The sequence below is a fragment of the Streptopelia decaocto genome (assembly GCF_964273445.1).
Source record: "Streptopelia decaocto genome assembly, chromosome: 3".
Lineage (NCBI taxonomy): Eukaryota > Metazoa > Chordata > Aves > Columbiformes > Columbidae > Streptopelia > Streptopelia decaocto.
In genome coordinates, this window is record NC_138656.1 from 90597905 (window position 1) to 90619348 (window position 21444).

Below are 21444 nucleotides of genomic sequence, written 5' to 3' on the forward strand. Positions count from 1 at the left end.
TTCAAGTAGGAGCTTAGAAGACTTATTAAAGGAATGTAAAATCAAATGCTTTCTCCATTCCATTCATGGGTCTTAATTCCCTGACAGAAGTTTGTCCTAGTAACTCGCACACCATCCAATTCAGTTTTCCAGCCAAGCCAGAATTCAGTAACAAAAGAAAGTTTTGAAAGTTCACTCATTTGATTCCAAGCCAAGAAGAAGACAAATGTCTCACAGACACAAAAAAAGAACAGAGACAAAGGAAAAGCTCCAATCTCTCTTAAGAACAGAAAGAGCCAACAAAAGAACAATTACTCATCAAAATGTTACAAGTAATTAAGCAAATAAATTCAAAGCACTCATGATATACGACAATTAAAATATAGCTTAAAATAGTTTGTTAAAAATGGCATTTTTCTAACTTCACTTGTGGCACAGTTTCCAACATCTTCCTTCCAGCTCCCTTGTGTAAAAATAGATGCTAGCATGTAAGGGAAAAATCCTAATTAATCAACAGCCCTTCATTTTCTCCAAATTTACTGCATGAATTCAGAAAAATTCTTCATAGTCTAATAGTTACCAGATAATAATATTTAATCTTCCCTGCTATATTGGATCACTGTAAGCTACCAAAAACAAAAACAACCAACCAAACAAAACAACCAAACAACTCACTGTTGTTTTGTTTTGTGCTTTGTTTTTTTTGTGGAGACAAGCCATAGATGTTTTGCCTTGCACTGTTTAATCAGTGCAAATGATTATCTCTTCAACGCAACAATGCAAAAATAACCTCCCACATCAATAGTGATCTTATTAAATCTAAAATGATTAATGTTGCGGCTGCTTTAACTATTTTGGAAACATGCAGCGTATTTATAATCTTTGTTCTTAATGTATTTATCATTTATTGATTTTGCAGTTTGTAATCAAATCTCTAATTTCATAGGGTGCTGCAGTGCAGTTTATAGGTAAAGGTTTTCAAGATGGAGTAAGATGCTTTGGATCTGTGAACAAGCAACTTTCTTAGAATGTATTTACATTAACTTAACCTTGATTTCTACATTTAGCTTCCCCCCACCCACCAGTAAAATGCTTTCACATTAAAAAATATTTTTTAAAAAAAGAAAAAGAGATGCTATCTTAACATACCAGTATGTATGTGCATTGGTTACTTGTACTACCAAACAATATAGTGCCAAAAATGAATTAGGCATCACATTATCCAATCATTAAAAAAAAAGAGTTGAGAGAAACTTGCATCAATCACCTGGAATGTGTTTTGCTATTTGGAAAATTTTAGGTATTAACATGATTTATAATGGCAAATGTTGGAACTTCGTGAGATTCTCTTCAAGGTTGGGAACATTTACTGTAAAATATCTCAGCATTTTGCAGATGATTCTGCAAAATTAAAACACAAAACAAAACCAAAAACAAACCCCAAACCACAAAAAACCCCAAAACAACAAAAGCAAAAAAACCCCACACACATACAAAACCAACCAACCAAACAGATACAAAACCACCAAGAAGCAGTCAGATGCTTCTCCATTCCCAATATGTAAACCAAACATTTTTATTTTTAAATTTACTGGGGCACTGCCAGGAGCTTGATTTACAGAACAGGCTTGCTACTCCAGGGTTACTAGCAAGGAAACTCATCTTAATAGAAGTAAAATCAGCACAGTCAAACACTACTTACTGTTTTGATAATTTATGGATATGTGCCTTCCATTACCCTGAGTATGCCAGACCCTTGGAATAATCTAATAGCCCGGTGTTTTAAAATGAGGACAACTATTTTTAGCACTGCAGAAATGGAGTGGAATGTTCAACAATGTACTGTCAGAGGGCTGGAGCACGTACCATCCAGTCCAGGGCCACCAGCAGGGGCAGAGCTTTGCCTTTGACATGTAAAAATCCCACACCAATTATAGCCCATGATATGACACCTTCCTTAGCCTACTGGAATATTTCCTTGTTTCTTTAAACAGGCTTCTGTTAATGGTTAGGATCACCTGGTAGAGTATTAATTACATAAAAATATATTCAGGTGATATTTACTAAGACTTGCCCCATGAATCTCCTGGATTAGCCATGTCAGGAAGTTTCTGCTAAATATTATGACAGGTTGGTTTCAGTGTATGTACTGATCCTTCTGCTTGCACTCAGTTACTGCTGAACTACCAGCAGCACTCAGCACTGGCTGAGTCCTTGCTCTGTACTGGCCTTGATGCAAACTTGACCCATGTGAGCAACAGAAGATCCTCCCTTAAAATAACCTCATGAAGAAGGGCTTGTGATGGGTCAATAGTTTGTTTCCTTTGCTCTGTCCTGCTTCCAGAGCAGCCCCAGCAGACCAGGTATGCCAGGGTTTGGCCAAGGGGGTGAGGGCTGGTCATAAGACTCTTGTGTCCTAGTGATCAGGGCTCCTCTGGCTTTTTTAAGTAGCTGCTCAAGAGAAAGGCAAATGAGAACAGCCCTACTGTTCTCATCTACACCTCATAACATAATCCGAGTTCAGTAGGCATCATTTTTTCCTCATTCCCAACCCTTCCTGATACCCACCTTTGGGATAAGTCTGTCCATTCAGGCACCTAGATGCTAACAGATTCCAAATTAACAGCTTTATCCAAATTAAATGACATGTGAAACTTTAGCTTTCAGTGTTTTGCATACAAACAAATTAATCAGCAGCCAGAGGCAGTTCAGAGCTTCAGAGAACATGGCCGCAGGGCTCCTTACTCCAGATTGTACTCTCTTCAGTTGACATTGTTTCCTATTTTTTTTTTGCTATTCATCTTTAAAAGCATGCAACTCCCACAATTTCTACATTCAAATGCATAAATCATATGTATTTCACAAATAAATTTTTTTCTATATTTTGCTCCCACAAATTATTTTCACACAACATGAGAAGTCAGAGAAGCTGTTCTGAAAAAACAGAGATTAAAGAATCACTTCATTTATTTTCATTAATAACTACAGGCCAGCATACCAATTTATTTTTCTTTCCAAAATGGATAACGAACTGACTAAAGCCTTTATGATATATGTCAGAGAATGGTTTTTATACCATCCAAAAATTATCAGCAGAGGCTCTGCTGTGAGAAGGTGTTCTTTCTGCATTTGGCAAATACACATGGCATCCACCACTATCACACATCTTTGAAGAAGTGACAACTACCTTCTTCTTGACCTTCTTCATCAAGAAGTGACATCTCAGTCCAGAAGGCACATTTCCAGTCACAACTCTTAAAAGCCACTGATTTCAAACAGAACAGAAGTGGACGGCAAGGAACTCAACAGCAAACAGAGGAAAAAAATGAAGGCAGAATGAATGATTGGCACATAACCAAGACCTTGGGTAGTTTGGGTTTAGTTTCTCAGTTTTGAGAGGAAACTCATTAGCCTCTGTGGAGCCCGCAGGGGTTGTAATGATGGAGCTTTACAAGCAAGTGGAAAGTTCTAGGCAGCACAACAAAACAGTGGAACAGGACAGCTTCTCCTTGTTTTGTCTCACTGTGTCCTAGAGCCTGAATGGCCTTTACAGTTTTTTCCTTTGCTTTTCAGACTGAGTCAACTAACAGCTTTTTTAATGGTCCATCACCCAGTTATATCCTTTAGGTAAGAAGGGTAAGAAGCACACTGTAACTTACTACGTAGAAGTGGATAATGTTTTGTTTGTTTGTTTGTTATTTGTATTGTGCAGTGCAGACATGAATTGAACATGGGCTTGAAAACAATCCCATTCAGTTGACATGCAACACCATCCAGAGAGTATAAGGAAAATGCAAACAAAACCCATGAGAAGGCTTCCTGTAGAGTACTGAGGATACGCAAACAGGTTTCTGGCTGCAAAAGGTTCTCAAACATTCATAATGTCTTATGGATTAACAGTTTAAAAAATTAAGTCTAGCCAATTGCATATTTCTATCATCTGAAGCAAGAGAGTAGAAAATTTTTGAAGTTATCTTGTACTCATGGTAAACTGATTGATTTTTTAACTATGTTTTTTTTCCCTTACAGTGGATCTGTCAAAAGAAAAATTGCCTGACTTACACACCATCTATTGATTTATTGTTAATCTAACCATAATACGGCATTAAAGCAAAACTAAACCCTATTAAAGTTGCAACAGAGCAGAAATTCATCAAATTGGCCTTCCTAAAATAATAGTTGAAATGAAATAATGTTAAGTATAAGTGAAAAAGTATTATCCAATATTAATGAATTGTTGAGATATTTTCAAAATAATAAAGGATATCATGACTATTATATTTATAACAATAATTGGAGCCCAAAGTTTACATTAGAAAGGTAAACAGCATTCGTCAACCTCTTAGCTGTCAGAGGCTATTCTTTGCTGCAGGAATTGTTATTTTTATCATCCATTCCATAACCTGAAGATTCAGGAGGCAGATTCTCAGTTGGTACAAATGTCAGTTTACACTAACAAAGATCTGTCCCGCGGGTCATTAAACACTATTAAGGCTAATGCCTAACCAATACAGACATAAAATGCAAAAAAAACCAGTAGCAAAACTAAGGATCTAAGGTGAAACAAAAATAAATAGACTGCATATAGACTGGAATTTCTAATCTAGGAACTAACTCAGATCAGTACTTGTTCTGGAATACCATATTGTTAAGTGTGCTTGTGGAGCTGCAACCTCCTAATCAATAGCTGATATCGACTCTGGATTAATAAAGCAGTCTCCATTTACACTCAGAAGTTTAAGACTTTCTGAAGAAATGTATCTCTTCAAAAACAATGCAGTTTGGCATATGAGGTATTTTGGAGGTGCCCTAGTATTTGGATGAAGAGCACATACCAACCAGGACTCCAACAGAACATTCTCCCCTGTGAATTCGGGATCAGTTGATCCAGTGTCAGCACAGGAACCTCGGGAACTGTCCATAAATTCTCATTACTATAGATTCTGAGTGGCTTTGTGGGGAACAGAGACATTTCGGCCTACTAGAGTTGTAACTTTTCCTTTCAGCCCCTTAACCTCTCTGAGCTTCTTAGCCTAGTCCATATCCCACATCTGGGATGCCTGAGAGAAAGAAGATAGTCCACTACCGAGGGACACAGGGTCTCCACATGAGTTTTTAATCATCCTTTCACTAAAACCCAATGTTTATTTAGAGAACCAACATTACTCTGACAGCCATTTCTCCAGCTGCATTCCCTTCTCATTCTTCTGACGTTCAGCAGTACCACCAGTACACTATATCCTACAGGCTGTTTTTTCTTCTGGCTATTTCACAATACTGGCATTATAACCCTGTCACTGTGAAGAACCACACATTTTTGTTAACAATTCCTGAAGTCTCACCGTCTTCCACCTCATGGATTTGATATAAGAAAAATGTTCAGACTAAAGTATGAAGAAACAGGGGTAAGGGGGAGACAAACTGCCCACAGTCACCATTACATTACACATCCTCCTAGCTGAGGCTCTGAGAGTTCACATTAATCAAAGATGATTTGTAAGAGCATCCTGATACTCTACTATTTCCACTGCTGGTTTTGCCAGCAGAGTTGCTATTTGGTGACTTTCCTGCTGCAAACTAAAACAATGTTTACTTCATTTGTAAGGGAAAATTGGAAGAGCTGCATTCACAACAAAAAGGGAGCATAGAGAAAGAGGTGTTAATTCTGAAGAAAATGTATCAGCTAACTAGCTTCTCAGTTAAAAAAAAAAATTAAAAAAAAGCTGGCTTGTGTGAGGTACTTGTTAAATACAAATCAAACACCTGTCAACCAGCTGGGCTGCCTGTGTCACTGCTGAGCCATCTGCAGAAACACACCCCGTGCCAGTTGCTTTACTTAGCGTGGCCTGGGAACAAGAATCCATTAGATAGAAAGTCAACAGTGGAATTAGCAGCACTTTTTCTTTTAGTGCCCTTCCACTTACTTGTTTGACTTCTTGTGTTTCTATTTTTGGGAGCCTCATGCCAGAGCAACAGTGCTGACTGCTGATTAGACAAGACTTGGCCCAGCCTCAGCGTGTCATGTTGATTTAATCGATTCAGACTTGAAACATGTAGAATGAACCTTAGGTGTTGATAAATACTGTCTAGCAGTGGGAACTAAAGAAATCATTTTCTTCAATACCTATGAATGATTTTACTATATGAACAAAAAGCAGGTTTTGTGTGCAACAACTTGGTATCTATGAATGAAAAAACAAATGAACAAACAAAAAAGATATGGAAATTGGAATGTAAAACTTACATTATATTGAAGGGGAAGAAGTATATTCATTGACACTAAAAATTCACATTTGTGATGGATTTATTTAAATAATTATACAACTAATACAACTTACCTACCAAAAAAGGGCAAAGAAGAGTTAATAGGTCACAAGTTACAGCCGCCAACAGTACTATCTATAACCTCTGTACAATGTGTACTACATATGAATTTTCTATTGCATGAGGTTAACTGTTTTTTTTTGTAAATCTCATGTACTGCTTGTAATGGAAGTTCTTAGCCATGGAGGAAACACTGTTATATATAAACTCGATAAATTACAGAAACATAAATTATCCATTTTTAGATTATGCTAATACAGATCAATAATTCCGCAGGTCCTAAATATTTATTTGGTGAAGTTAAATATCTAATGCCTCAAAAGATTAAGAACAAAAAAAAAAAAAGAAAAACACGTCAGACAAGCTGTACAATGCTGCAGTACAGTGAGAAAGTTCCTTCCTCCCTGATTAGTCCAACTCCTGCAACACACTGCTGCCAACTTCTACAATGCTAAGTCTTGCAATAACGGGTATTTTTCTCAAAGCCCTGCTTTCTGATGAGATGTGAAAAGCTTGGAGTATTAGTTTCACAACCTACAGTCTCTAGCTCTCACAACTGAAAGAGAAAAAAAAAAAGAAAGCAAACCAAAAACCTATGTGCCACAGAAACCTCACAGAAAGAACCCAATAAATATAATTTACGAACAACTGAAGAAAAATCCTCAAGCCTTCCCCTGCCCTTTCCAAGTCCGTAAGGTCCTGACTGAGGCTTTTGAAACACAGTTAAGAATCCCAGAGCCAGGCAGGCTCACAGCTGGAGTATTCATGAATCTCTGATTAAGGAACAAAGAGCTGCATTTAACGACTTCATTATTTAACAACCGCATTATTTTTTACTTCCACGTCCCGTAACAGGCTAACAAAGGCCTGTCCTGCATGGCAGCGTGCCACCCTCAGTTTTGCTCCCAGCAGCCCAGACCCCTGTAAAACAGCCGGTGACCTCTGGTTTCTTTGTCCACACCTCACATGACAATAGCGGCCGCTGCACGCCAGGCCCCGGGGCTGGACACGTTCAGCTGGTTATCACAGTTTCATTGCAAATACCAGAGGGTACAACCTTCCACCCCCATTCTTATCTCAGCAGTGACACTCGCCTGAAGGAGCCCATGGCTTTGATGCTGAGCAATACAGGCATTCGCGTCTGGCTCCCAAAACACATTTGCACTTTTGTTCTACTGAGACGCACTAATCTGATTTTGAGGGAAACCACAAGAGGACAGAAGACAATGCCACAACTCTCCTCAAGTGGGTTAGCTGACAAATTCAAGCTTTTTTTTTTTTTTCCTTAAAAAGTAGTGATTCTTTAATTAAAACTAAAGTCTCTGCTCACGAACAGTACACAACCTACAGCGCTCACTAGTGCTGTTCCCTCCAGAATGGAAATAATACCCCAGCAGTGTCGCTGCACACAAGGTAATTTGATTCCAAGGAGCCTTCTATCGAGAACCAAACTGAACTGTTGTTGTTTAGCTTTAGGAATTGAAAAAACAGAGTGCTCAACAGTTCCTGGAGTTGTGAACTGCAAAAATCACCTAATAAGGCAAAAATAAGTCAGCACAGCAGACAGCTCTCTGGACTCAAATTTATGATCAAAGGCAATTCAAAACACTTCCTTCTAACACTAAGGAGAGAGTGAGAGCAAGCAAGCAAGAATTATACATGCTGAAGCAGTGAAACAAGTTTTGGAAAACATAATGTTCTAAAGTCTATTTGCCCAGAAAGATTTTTAGAAAGCATATTCATGCATCAGAGAGCTACTGAGAGCTACTGTTTTCATATTAATCCATCTCTTAAAATCAGATGTGTGTTAATTATACACAATCACTGAAAACACAAAACGAATACAAAACTTGTACCAAAATTGTTGCTGTAGTAGATGGTGTCCAACTGCCTGACTTCCAAAGGCCAGCAATCGCCAGACTCAAGGCTTTAACTTAGTGGTAATAAAGTTTCCAACTGGAAAACCATTGTCTTTCTTTTTTGAGGCTAATATATTTATTAGTTTATCTATAAAAACCTAGTTTTAAAAAATATGCACCATATTTCCTATTAAAATGTTGTTTTGGCTTTACATTTTTACAGCTCACAGTTATCCTACTTTGCCTTCTCATGTGAAATCTTTTTCCTATATTAGTGATTATACTTTTTATCTCTGTTGGAAGCTTGAGAGTAAAGTAGTACAATAATTTTTCAAAAGCTGCATACTTTGCACAATTTATGTTCATATCTGATCTAAAAATATTGAAATATAACTGACTAGCAATGACAGGAGCTCAGAAATTGGATGGCAAAGAATGAAAGACAGACAAACTGGGTAAGGTGGCTTTAAGTAGTACCAATCCAGCGTTCCACATGCATTTTTGGAAGCTTTCTCAGAGATGCTGATGAGCTACTTCGGAAATATCCTGACCCCTATGTACAGCACATGAAATGTGGAAGGCACTGTGTCCAGAGATCTTTTGAGACAGCTGCGAGGAAAAGACTGCATTACTGCAAGCTCAACATCAGTGTCTCCTCAGATTTGTACATTTGCATGCATGATTGATGCTCCAGGAGCATATGCTGAACTGGCATAATAGGCCATATATCCACGGCTCTTCTGCAAAGTCATATATGCCTTGGAAAATTCTAGACAGGGTTTCCACGGTCTCGCTAGAGCAATGGGATCTTCATGATGACTTGATTTGATTCAGATGTATGTTTAACAAGTTTCCGGTTGTGGATTTTATGACATAGCTGGCCCTGAAGACCTGACCCTGAAGTAACTCAGTACAGAGATGGGTATTAAAATAATCTCTGAAAGCAACTTGAAGTCACACACTATACTATGTCATTTACATTTTTTTTTCAAAATTTTAAAGTAGTGTAATACATATTTAAATCATGCTGGAAAACAAAGCACTTAACATTTCTAAGCCATGTTTTATATTGAGCTCCTGAATTCAATTTCTTAAAAAAAAAAAAAAAAAAAAATCTTATAATGCAGCAGTTTTCAAACTCATTTTCTGAGGTACCACTAATGGAAAGGGGAGATCTTCCCACCAGGCAATGCAAAGTAGGCTGTTCAGGAAGTGTTAAAGTTCCATTTTGATGCAGCATGTATACCACAAATGGTATGTATATCACATTTTGGGAACCCTTTTACCTGTACCAAATATAAAGAGAACCCTATTACCAAAAGGTAATCAAATTTAACAAGAATAAAATCATCAGTATTCGGTTTCAGAGTCAGCCAAAACTGAAGACAGCATACTGATAATGGACTTGAGAAAACTGAAGTTATAACCATCTCATACAGTTAAATGAGAAAAATGCCACTACAAACAGCTTTATAGATTCTAGCCGAGCTATATTCTAGCTCACAAAATATGTGAGTTCATGTACACTTTGTTGGGCCATCATCACAAATACATGCAAGGGAACAATCCTTTTACAGATATCTACTGCACAGTTTAATGTAAACCCAATCTCATTTTCATGACTCTTGAAGCACAAAAAGCACTCATACAGTTGGTAAAGCTCTTGAAATGTACACTCAGGGTTTTTTTTGCTAGTCTGATTTAGAATATAAATCAAACTTGTGTAGTGATAAACATTGTTTTTATTCACATAAGCATTTCTTTCTCCTTTCAGTTTGTCTAAACTGTTTATTTTACTAATACACTGTGGGAACACCCATACAGTGCAGTAGCAAATGCATAGCATATTCAGTATTTCACTGCTTCTTCAGGCTTATTATGCAAAACCAGCTATTTTAAAAAGCTTACTCAATATATTTAATAATTTAGGATGTCTGTTCATAATCTATATTGCAAGAAAATTGTGTAAAAAAACCTATAACAGTAAAGCTAAACTATTTGAAATTCAAGTATTAAAAATGAACGGTGTCACAAGTATTTAACAAAATGTAGTTTAAGAAACATAGATGCATCATCTCATCACTATGAATTGTACACCATGAGCCACAAGAAAGCGATTACTATGGAAGTTAGGATAAATGGGAACAGAGGAAAACAGTTTAGTTTGATAAGTCTTCTGAATTTTCTGAATTACATTTCTGTCTAAATCAGTTCTATCCTTCAGAACGTAATGACCAAGAAAGAAGAAAAGGTATTTCCACACTAAAAAAAAAAAAACCAAAAAACAAAAAAACCAAACACAAAAAAAAACCAAACCCAAAAACCAGATGTGGAACAGCCAGGAACAGAGCCAATTACTCACCTTCAGCAGCTTGAGACTTTTGAGCCTTGCTGCCATCAGCAGCTTCTCAGAAGCTTAAGAGCTTTTCAGCTGGCAGGACCCGTAACACTCATAAGCCATAACTCCCCAGTAGGCTTAGTACTTGGTATCAAAGTACGAGCCATGGTGGCAACCTGTCTCTCAGAACCAGGAAACTTTTCAAGTACACAGAGATTGTCCATCCCCTAAAATGTGATATGTCAAGACAGTTGAGATGTTCATCTTGACTGCCAAGGCATCACAGATCAGCAAAAAAACCCAAACAGAATTAAATCATCTAGTATCCAGGACATCAATAAACTTTTAATTTGGAGCTCCATTGTCCTGACATTATATACCCAGAAGCAGAGAGAAGGAAAGGATTCATGTTACTCATGCTGAGTGACACAAGAAGCACAGGCAACAGAAATATCTCAACTATACAGAGGCAAATTAAACCCAGGGTGTTCAAGGTGATGATTTTTTTTTTTTCTCTTCTCAGAGAAGCTCTAAGAACACATGTTTATGGCTGGAATACTTGCTATTCTCATCATAGTTCAAAGTGTACACCTCCTTAAGTTGTCAGACTATTTGAAAGGCCTACTGCAAAAGGAGGATCCAACACACGATACATCTAGCGCAAAGTCTAATTGTTTCCTAGGCTGGAAGAGCAGAGAGACTCGCCCTGTTCTCTCAGGATACAAAATGAATAGCAGTGAACTTGACCATCTTTATCTATATCAACTCCCCAGTAGGTGCTATGGAAAGGACCTGCACAAATATAACATGTATGGAAGTAATAAGACACTATGTCTATAGTAAAGAAGCAGCTTATGGGTCGCACCAACAGGAGAGTTCTCTTACCATTTCAGTATGAAAGGAACACTAGGAAAATTATCACAATTTTTCAGTAGAAATACTTTCCAGCAGTGTATCAACCTTGCTCAGATTATACCAGTGGTGTGACCCAGAACACAGCAATGGTATGTGAAGACCATTCTTAAAGGCAGAGCCATCAGTTCTTGTCATCATAATGAGGTTATTCTAACTGTTAGATCAGGGTTGCCTAACTTGCGGAGCCTGATTTGCAGCAGATAGGTGACTGTCATCCTGCAACTTAGAGCGCTCCAGTCACCTCAAACTGGGACAGATTTAATTTCTCAGGCCATATACCCAGCACCCCGGCTGCAATCCAGTTATACCACATGGCTTCAGAAGTGTATCCAGAGACAATTTCACCTACTAATCACCAAAAAGTAAGTAGCCTAACACACTGTTTCCCGCTATGGGATTGTCATATGCAAAGACAGGAGTTGGACTTGATCCTTGTAGGTCCCTTCCAACTCAGGACATTCTATGATTCTTTTGTCCTCAGACTCTGCTGAACACCTCGAGCAGGCCAAGGCATAAGGCCTCATACACATAGCGATTCTGATTTACCACATCATTCAAGCTCTTATACCATAATTTGACATATCTTGAAGAAATATCCCAGAAGGCTGAGCTGCAAACCAGCCCTGACTGCAGGAGGGGGATCACAGCAATGTATTCCATATGTTCCCATAGTCTACAAATGCAGTGAGTTTCTTTCCAAAGAAGCACTACAGCCCTTTTATTTTTTTAGAACTGTAAACCTCCTAGAAGTCTACACCACTTAGATCTGCACCTATTAGCCAGGAGCACTGTTGCAAAACCACTGCAGCATTTAGTGAATAGGAAAGTATGTTGCCAGTTATAAGATGTCTTAAAAATGATAGAAGGCCAAACATCGCATTTGAAGATAGACTGAAGATATGCAAGATACACAAGCTACTTTTCACACTTTAGATCCCTGAAAGTCAAGGACATGTATAAAGTCTTACAAACTTCTCATCATTTATGCAGATCTTGAAAATTAATTGTATGACCATGGAGCATTTTCCTGGGAGATTGTCCTGGTAAGAGTCTCTCAAGTAATAAAGAATGCTGGATAGGATTATTCTAACTTTAACTTTTCACTACACTGTCAGGTACATTTGAGCTAATAACTTCTACAGGAAAAGGCCTTCTAACAGCCAAGTTTATCTCACTCTGAGATATGAGATAGGCCTAAAATAGGCCAAATGAATTGATATTGTTACTTACTCATAGCAATATGAGTAAGATCTGCCACATTTTTTTTCTCTGAACCTGTCCCTGGAGAAAGAAGTAAGAACAATAGAGTATTGCAGTGGATAGTTCTTGCATTTATCAAAAAGAGCCCCTCTGCTTTCTGAAGCCTCAAACTGCATTTACATTAAAAATAATTGCATTTTTTCTTTTTCCTATTTCTAATAAGGAATTCAGGGGGAACATCTGCATGAAACTCAGAAAAATACAGTGCAAAACCCCCATAAATATAGGCAGACAAATATATTAATAGGATAAACAAAGAGCAGCAGCTCATGAGAAGGCTCTTCCAGCAATGCACAGTCTGTGCCTCAGCTTCCTGAAATGTAGGAGATGCCTTTGTATATAACAGTGGTTAGAGTGTTTTTATTCCTTTACTTTGTTCAGTTGTCTTTGAATTTGTGTACATCTTTAGCATCCAGAACATCACAGAAAAAGGAGCACAAAAATAACAAATGCACACAAATTCACATAACTCTTAAGGCACCAACTAAGAGATAAAGCAGGTTAACACTATTCACAACAGCAGGAAAATAAAGTGATTTTACCTCTGGAAAGGAGTTAATTATTCCACACAGCACTATACCACTCTACATAGACATGACAACTCTGGCTAGCAGAAGCAGGGTGGCTGGATCTCAGTTTCTTTATCTAGCTATACACGTACAAATTATCGTGTTTGCCTTTTTTTTTTTTTTAAACAGCTTTTGTTCTTGCCAGTTTCAGATCCCATGGTAGTTCATCTTTAATTTAAAACAACAATATGGCTTTTATGCAGCCTGAATTTGAAGAGTTTTAATGTTCAGGAAGAGTACAGTGTCTTGGTATTAAATACGATCTGACTGTTGAGCCTTACGTAAACTAACAGGAGCTTTGGGATTTGGCCTGACAGTGAATCTACAAGGCGCTAAGCAAAAAAAACCCAAACAGTATTAACCATGGAAACTGTAATAATAACATGTACTGGAAAAGCAACATAGCCTGGTAATTTTAAGGAAAGATAACATCAGAGAAGGAGCTACAGAAAGACCCAAGGGAAAACACAGCTTCATTCTAGATCAATCTCATTCAATCTACAGTGTTTTACAATAACTCTTTCCGCTAATTCACTTCTGGGAGCACAGTAAAGTAAAAACTGTCTAGCTGGATCAAAACAAAGGTTTCTCTAGTCAAATATATGACTAAAATTGTGGCAACAACATATGCCCACAGAAAAGTATAACATAAAGACTCCCGCAGGGGGTTTCCCAGACTTCAGCGTCTTAGAGCTCAGAAACTTTCAGACAAGCAGCAGTGTCTGTCTGACACTCCATGGATATTTATACCATCAACTTTGTAATAAATTTTCAGATCATTTAAATCTTATGGTGGAGTGTTCAAACTGTCATCATGTAATAGGAAGAACGAGCCCTTTCTATCCTTTTTGAACTTCCTATTATGATAGGCTTGATGCTCTGGTTTGCACACTGAAAAGGAGAGTTAAATAAATAAGTAAATAAATCTCTACTGTTTTTTCTGTTCTATACATATAACAGCATCAGCAACAAATATCACTATTTTAACTCATCTCTTTGGTAATATCATATATCTACCTCTCACTTTTAACAAAACACAATTTGAGACAGAAACAGTAAGTTAACCATGATAGTTTCATAATTCTATATCCTGTTAATTACAGGTTTTAAACTTGACACTTGAAGTAAAACTCTACTTCTTTCAGTACTTAGAGGTCTGGATAATTACAAAATAAACCAAAACCGCTGCCATTACTAAAATGTTTCATGTGCGTGACATTGCAGCATGTCAACCAATAAAGCACAATATTAAAAGTCTGAGCCTCTTGCAGCAACAGCTGCGTTTAAAAGGCATACTTATTTATGGCACTGAAAGAAAAGAAACTTGAGGTACGTGATGAAAAAGAGGACTTAAATAATGAGACTAAAGATACCACTGATATTAAAGAAAAAAAAAAATCAGTGAAGTGTACTAACACATGTATCTGGAGAATTTAATTCATCTATATATTAACTGGCTTCGATGCATATGCAGAAAATCCTTCAACTGTTACTATGGAACAGAAAAAAAATATCACAAGAGACCAAATGATTAGAAATTCCAGCAATACACAGTTTCTTCAGTGTTAGGAGGGCCGTCTTCTATACTGAAGACTTCCTCTAACACAGGTAACTAGCTCTGAACTCAATAAACCTGTACAACTGCCTTCACACACAAACATCCTGAAATGAAGTGAAACTTCTCCTCCTGAATACAGAGGTAGGCTTATGTGCTTGCTTAGCCACAGCTACTCCCAAGTCTTTGCTTAGAAGTCAGTGGTGTTTATCTCAAAGCTCTACCAAGTGGTCTCTTAAGAGCATAAGGGATCTCTCCTAGGCTTGCAGACCATAAACTACATAGTAGAACAAGCAGCTTCCTTTTATTTGTGTATGGCCCACTACTTCTAGAAAAGAGAAAAAAAAAAGAAAAATGCCACACACACACAAAACCCAAACCCAAAAACAAACAAGTTTATCCTCCCATTTTTGTACATAGCTACAGATAAGCCACTGACATAATGAACCCTTCCCATGAATCAAATTATGTATTAATATACACGAACATACCTTTTCACCAGGAAGACCGGCAACACCATCCTGTCCTTTTGCACCCATTTCACCCTACAAAAGAAATTATTCTGTTAGAAGTTCTAAAATGCTTCTGAAGTTGACAACTACTACTCAGGTCATACCTGATTCAATAGAAAAGCACCTCCTGCCCTGTTTTTGTCATGTTTAGTAATGTAATCGCTGTGGAGGATGATGCCTTACATGTAACACAAAAGAAATGTGTTTTAAAACACCTGTAATGTCAATTAAGACCCTCAACTGATAAATACTTGCAGATGCACATTGCCATAAAAAGCAGGTCTGCTGATTTTAAGGGATTTCACTGCAACAGCAGAGAGAAGACGAGTGGGTCCATTTTACTGAGTTGGGTGAGCTCTATACTGAGAAAGCTCAACATGGAATACAGGTTTCTTTGGTCCAAAAGTCCTGTGCCCACAGTATTTTAAAAGATGCTGTTAAAACTCAGTTCCTCTCTTCCTCCCTGCTGCTCCCTCAGAGAAACTAAACCCCAAACCTTAAGAAATCTATAAGAACACTTTAGTTTTAAGAGACAAATGGTCAACTGATCAAGAGAGATCTAAAAGATCCCTGCAGCTGCAAGTTGGATAATGAGTCTTAAAGATGATTGAAGAAAATATCAAACAAAGAAAATTTGCTTAATAGTGTCAAATATAAGGGTTACAAAGCTTAAAATAAAAATTGGGTGGATACTAGAGGAATATAATGAAAGGACTAAAACCATATTATATTCTTCATTTAAAAAGAAAACAAAACATTAGTTTCATCTACTTATACCAAGAAGAGAACATTCTCTAGCAAACAAAAAATGCTGCAGCCTTTTTTGGAGTAATCAATTCTCTATGAAGAAAATGTCACTGGTTTGAAAAGAATTAAGTACATCAGTTTAGTCAATAAACACACTCTGCAGTAACAAATATCCGTTTCACATTATCATCCCAAATGGGATACATACACAGTGCTGCAGTGACATTTTTTTTCTTCAATAATGTATAGGACAGGAGATACTTAGCAGTGTAGCAGAAAGACTTTGTCTAGGCCACAGAATGTCTATGTTGTGTTCCCTGTGCAGCCTGTGAGTGCTCCTGCACCCCCACTTGCTGGACCCCCAGCACCTGCCAGTGCACTGGTGGTCATAGGATTTGCAGTTGTTCCAAAGTTCGCAAGAGGAGCATTAGGGACGGCACAAGTGAACGGCACCCAGCGGCCTGGTCTCTTTCCTGAGAGCGAGGGGACAAGGTTCCTATCTGGGTGACTGTTCCTGCATTTTATGTGAGACTGTCCCCATATAAAGGGCATAACCACTTTTTTTTAAAATTAAAATAACTTTAAACCTGATGAAGAGACTCAGGTTGTAATTTATGTAGTTATACTACAATAACATCAGCTAGGCATCCTAGAACTCAGTATAAGAATACCAAACAATCACAAAACTCCCTACAAAATCCAAAAATCTGAAAGAGCTTCACAGACATACTGCAGTACCCTCACCTTTTCAGCATAAACACAATACCTCTGTTCTGAAATGGAGTTATTAACCTTTCTGAAGTGAAGAAAGGAGCAGTAAGATCGGCAAGAAGCAGTACATAACAACAGCATTTGCTATATCCCAGAACAGCCATTATAAAACATTTAATCCCTGGTAAAGGAAGGATTTACTAGACATGCTTTTCCTCAGCATTCCCTCTAGGCCGGCAGGCAGCAGCTGCTGTCTCAGCACATTGTACTCCAAGGTGTTTAACTCTCCTTTTGCTTTACCCAGGGAACCTGTGAATGGAATCCAGGGCCCTGGACGGCAATCTCGGTTAAGTTCTGAGCATTCAGTATTTTTCTCTCTAGCCTCAAGGAAACAAACAAACAAACAAACCCAAAATAAAAGAGCACCATTCCAAACCTAAGTTTAAACGGCTGCTCAGAAGTAACAATGTTCTGAAAGAGCATATGAGCCACCTCCTATGGCCTTTTTATTCAAATAGTGGAATGGTCTTGTTAGCTCCATCTCAAAAGTAGACCAAATCCCGTGCCTGCAAATAGCACAAACCCACTGGCACTATGAGAGATAACCACTGGCCCCTGGTTACCTTCTCTAATCACCCGCAGAGTGACCCTCTTATCTATGCACGCTCTGTTCCCTTATGCCAGTTGCCAGTATTTTGATAGATCAAAACCACTTTGTTACATTCAGTGGTGTATTTTTATGTACTGTATAGTCTAAAATTATACAGCCTGCTACATGCCAGAAAGCCTTTAGCATTTATGACTTACTAGCCAGTTAACCAAAGTATGTTTACACTTGTGCCGCTCACTGCAGACTCCCCACCTTGGAGACAATTATCTTCTACTGCAAATTAGACAATTAAGTTATACCACTATCTTGTAATTGTGATTTTAAGAACCACATTCTGAAAGATACTAGTTTTTCATGCTTTTATTCAATGAGTTTAAAAATCAGATACTGTATGTTGTACAACCTATGATAGTATTCACACAGGCAGCATGACAATTAAAAAAATGAAAAAAACAATGGGCAAATGCATTTTTAAAAGAAGTTTTGCCTATTTGGTTTGCATAATGGCATTTTCCTTTGCTTCTGCAGAACTCAAAGTCCTTCACAAAAGTGAACAACCATCCTATTTCTTAAATAGTAGATGCCAAAGGTATAAAATGAGATGAAAAAAACAGGGCTCCTGATCATCGGGCCTACATCTACCCCATCTCTTTTATACCTTAACAAGAGTAGTTAACTCCCGACACACACTGCAGTTGAGCTTTTTAAGTTTATGAAAATAAATTACTAAGAATGAGAATAAAGAATTGCATTCACTTAAAACTACCAGAGCCAACAGAAATATATGCTGCCAGAAAAACAATTTCATAAGCTGGTGAACACTAGCAGTACAATGCTGGCATTTACAGGTTATGAGGTACACTCAGTGTAACAACATTCAAAGACAGTACCACGAGCTTTAAGTCTACTTGTAGGATTATTTGCTAAGGGTACCAGTGAAAATCCTTTTCAACTGAGCACAACATACTTATTGAATAAAATAGTTAAGCTACATCACATTTTTCAGAGGTGATCTCTTGCAAACAATAGGATGACTACTATGTTTTTTGACAATATTTATTTTGGTAAACTCAAGAAAATCGGGTGGAAATTCAGCAGGTTGAAATGGAGGAAGAAAAAAAAAAGGCCTAGGTAAACTTTCTGTAAAGCAGAGCAAAACTAAATTCTTAAAAAGATATTACAGACAGCAAACACGCTTCTTTCCAATGATACCATCAACCTTCTATCTGAAGTGGAAACAATTTTGCACCTATGAGAGCACCTGCAGTACGACACTTGTGATCATTTTGTTACATTAATGATTCAGAGAGTTTCAAAAGCACTTGACCTTTACCTATTTGCACCATTCAGCCCTTATTTAATGCACCTGTCATAGAATTAGAAATGATATGCTAGTGGCAAACACAAAATACAGTAGATGGATTCCTGTACCACACATTACTATTGAAGAGTCATGTAGAGCAAAGATAGCCTAAAACCATATGTGGTGACAGAATGACAAAGTGATAACTATTTAAGTTAACAAATTACAGTCCTATCTCACATAGAACAAAAAAAACCATTCCTTTAAGAAAGTATTTTACTTAAACACATTACTTTGTCTCCTAAATTGCAAATTTATTTAAAATATATTTACATTGTGATACAGAGTGAGATTAACTTGACTCAGTAATATTTAATCTAGAAAATAAAGCCCTCAAGGAATTTTGAGAGGAGGAAAATATTTCCAGCAGTGTTCTGTACTAACAAGACACAGATCATGATTTAAATACTAAGATGAAAGTAAATAAATGCACTTAATAAACAGAAAGAATGACATTAGTGTGGCCTAAAGCACACACTGCTAGAGTACTGCACTACAACATTGCTCTTGTCTACAATGGGGACACATTAGGTCAGCCAGAATGCATAACCTGTGTCAGTTGTCAAAATGCTCCTTAACCAAAATCAGTTTCAGTTTTGCAAAATTTGGTTAAGTAAATTAGCTTTCCCAGTTTTCATCTCTGCATAGTTATATGTGCCAATAGAATCAAATGTCCAGGTAATAAAATGTGTACTATCAAGAAAGAAATACCAGCACACTCTGAAGAGAATTGTTCCCAGCAGACAGTGTACTGGCAGCGCTTCCAAAAGTGATAAAGAGGAAGGTGAAAAGAGGTGATGTGGAGTACTAATCCTTCAAACTAGATCTGTATAATTAACGTCAGAGGCAGTCCATGTAAGAAATTACGTACACTAAAATTTAAAAATTAGATGTACAGACAGGTAAGCAGTTCTCATTATTATAAAACAGTGATAGAATTATTTAGACCTTGAAAAAAAAAAAAAAAACCTCATTAGGAACTGTTAGTTGATGAATACAAATAAATTCAAATTCAGAGAATTTGCCAAGGGTGAGACAAAAAATTCATCACAAAGACTGCATCGCTCCAAGGTTTCCCTGGCGCTGGGGCAGCAGCAGGGAGTATATAGCCCGAGAACTATCACCCCTGTTAACCTGGCAGCGCAGGGGCTCAGCCTCGCCATGGCCTGAGCTGGTATTGCTGGTTTAGCCCCTGTGCTGGGCCCAGTGACTGCTGCCTCCCTGCTCCAGCTTCTGCTCTGGGGGTGGCCCCAATGGGGAGGGATGACACCCTCCAACCTGCTGAGCACCTCAGAGTGCTGAGGACTCACTGCCACTCTCTCTATTCCCTCTTGAGGAGGACTTACGCTGCCAACCATAGGACTGAGATGAATACTTGAACAGTGAATGTGGTAACATAGAAAAGAGGCACATATTTAAGACTAGGGTTTTAAAGAGAGCAAATTAATCTGTATTACTAATGTTTTTCCTTATAAATTTCATAATTTGAACTACAAAATGGTTAAAACATTAAGTAGGACTATCAATAAATTCTTAGCTCCATAGGCATGGAGTGTTCCCTTCTGCCCATTATAAGATTTTAATCTACCAAGTACACTGGCAGTTCCCAACTTTGTCATAATTGACTGTCAGCCATATTTTGCCCCAAATTTTTCTTTTTCATGCATTCCAGCTTCTAGGTCCCTATCAATAACCTCTGCAACAAAAATCAGACCAGAAATGAACCATTCTCAAGGCTGCATTAAACTATAGATATGCTGTCGGTAGAATCAGGTGGACCTGGGCTATAAAAAGAATGACAGAAGGGAGGAAATTATGACTAGCAAGGAAAACAGGCAGAAAGAACAGACACCTCATTTGTTCTCCATGAGTTCTTTTTTCTTATCCTTCTATTACAAATATTTTCCTAGTACAACAATACATTGCATAAACCTATCACTACCAATCCTAAAATAGCCTTTTAAAGATTTTTTTTTTTCCTTAAGTAGAACTTGAATTAATGAAGCTCACTTGAATAGCAATACATTTCTCCATGGTGTGCATCAATAGGCACTTTAATGTTTGAAAGCACTCTGCCTCTGGCTTTTTGCTCCCTGCTGTATTTACAGCATTAACCAATGACCTATTAACATAGCTTGGAATGGTTTCTTATTATATCAAAAGACATAACATACAATTGCTTTTTTTTTAGCTTCTTTGATAGAGAAAATTAGTTTGTATATTCAGTATATATGTAATAATTCCAATTACTATGATCCATATTCTGTCTTCCTGAAGAATTTCTACATATTGAGAATAAAACGGAACCTTCACATCGAGATCAAAAGACATTTGGCAACTATGAGTATATTTCTAAGAGTCTTGAGTAGCTACCCTGTTTCCCCGAAAATAAGACAGGGTCTTATACAATTTTTGCTCCAAAAGATACTTACTTTTTTACAGGTATAGCTGCCTGGACACTATGTAAATTGACTTTTTTTAATGAACTGTAACTAGGGCTTATTTTTGCAGTTGGGCTTGTATTTCAAACATCCTCAAAAATCCTTAAAAATCATGCTAGGTCTTATTTTCAGGGAAACAGGGCATATACCATGCTGAAGCCACATAAATTGCTTCCAAAACAGAAAAGATGGAAAATTCCTCACTCAGCTCAGCAGAAAAGGAAACCCAGTTCTACAGAACAGAAACCAAAACGTGTGAAA

General features: G+C 37.5%; 1 protein-coding gene across 1 annotated transcript in view; it reads right to left on the reverse strand.

The window, feature by feature from the left end:
• COL19A1 (collagen type XIX alpha 1 chain) overlaps positions 1-21444 on the reverse strand; it is a gene marked incomplete at both ends in the record, with an annotated part of 187590 nt that overhangs the window by 128471 nt on the left and 37675 nt on the right. The window contains one exon of the mRNA XM_082048168.1: positions 15291-15344. Coding sequence (XP_081904294.1) covers positions 15291-15344 — 54 coding nt within the window. The remainder of the gene's footprint in view (positions 1-15290; positions 15345-21444) is intronic.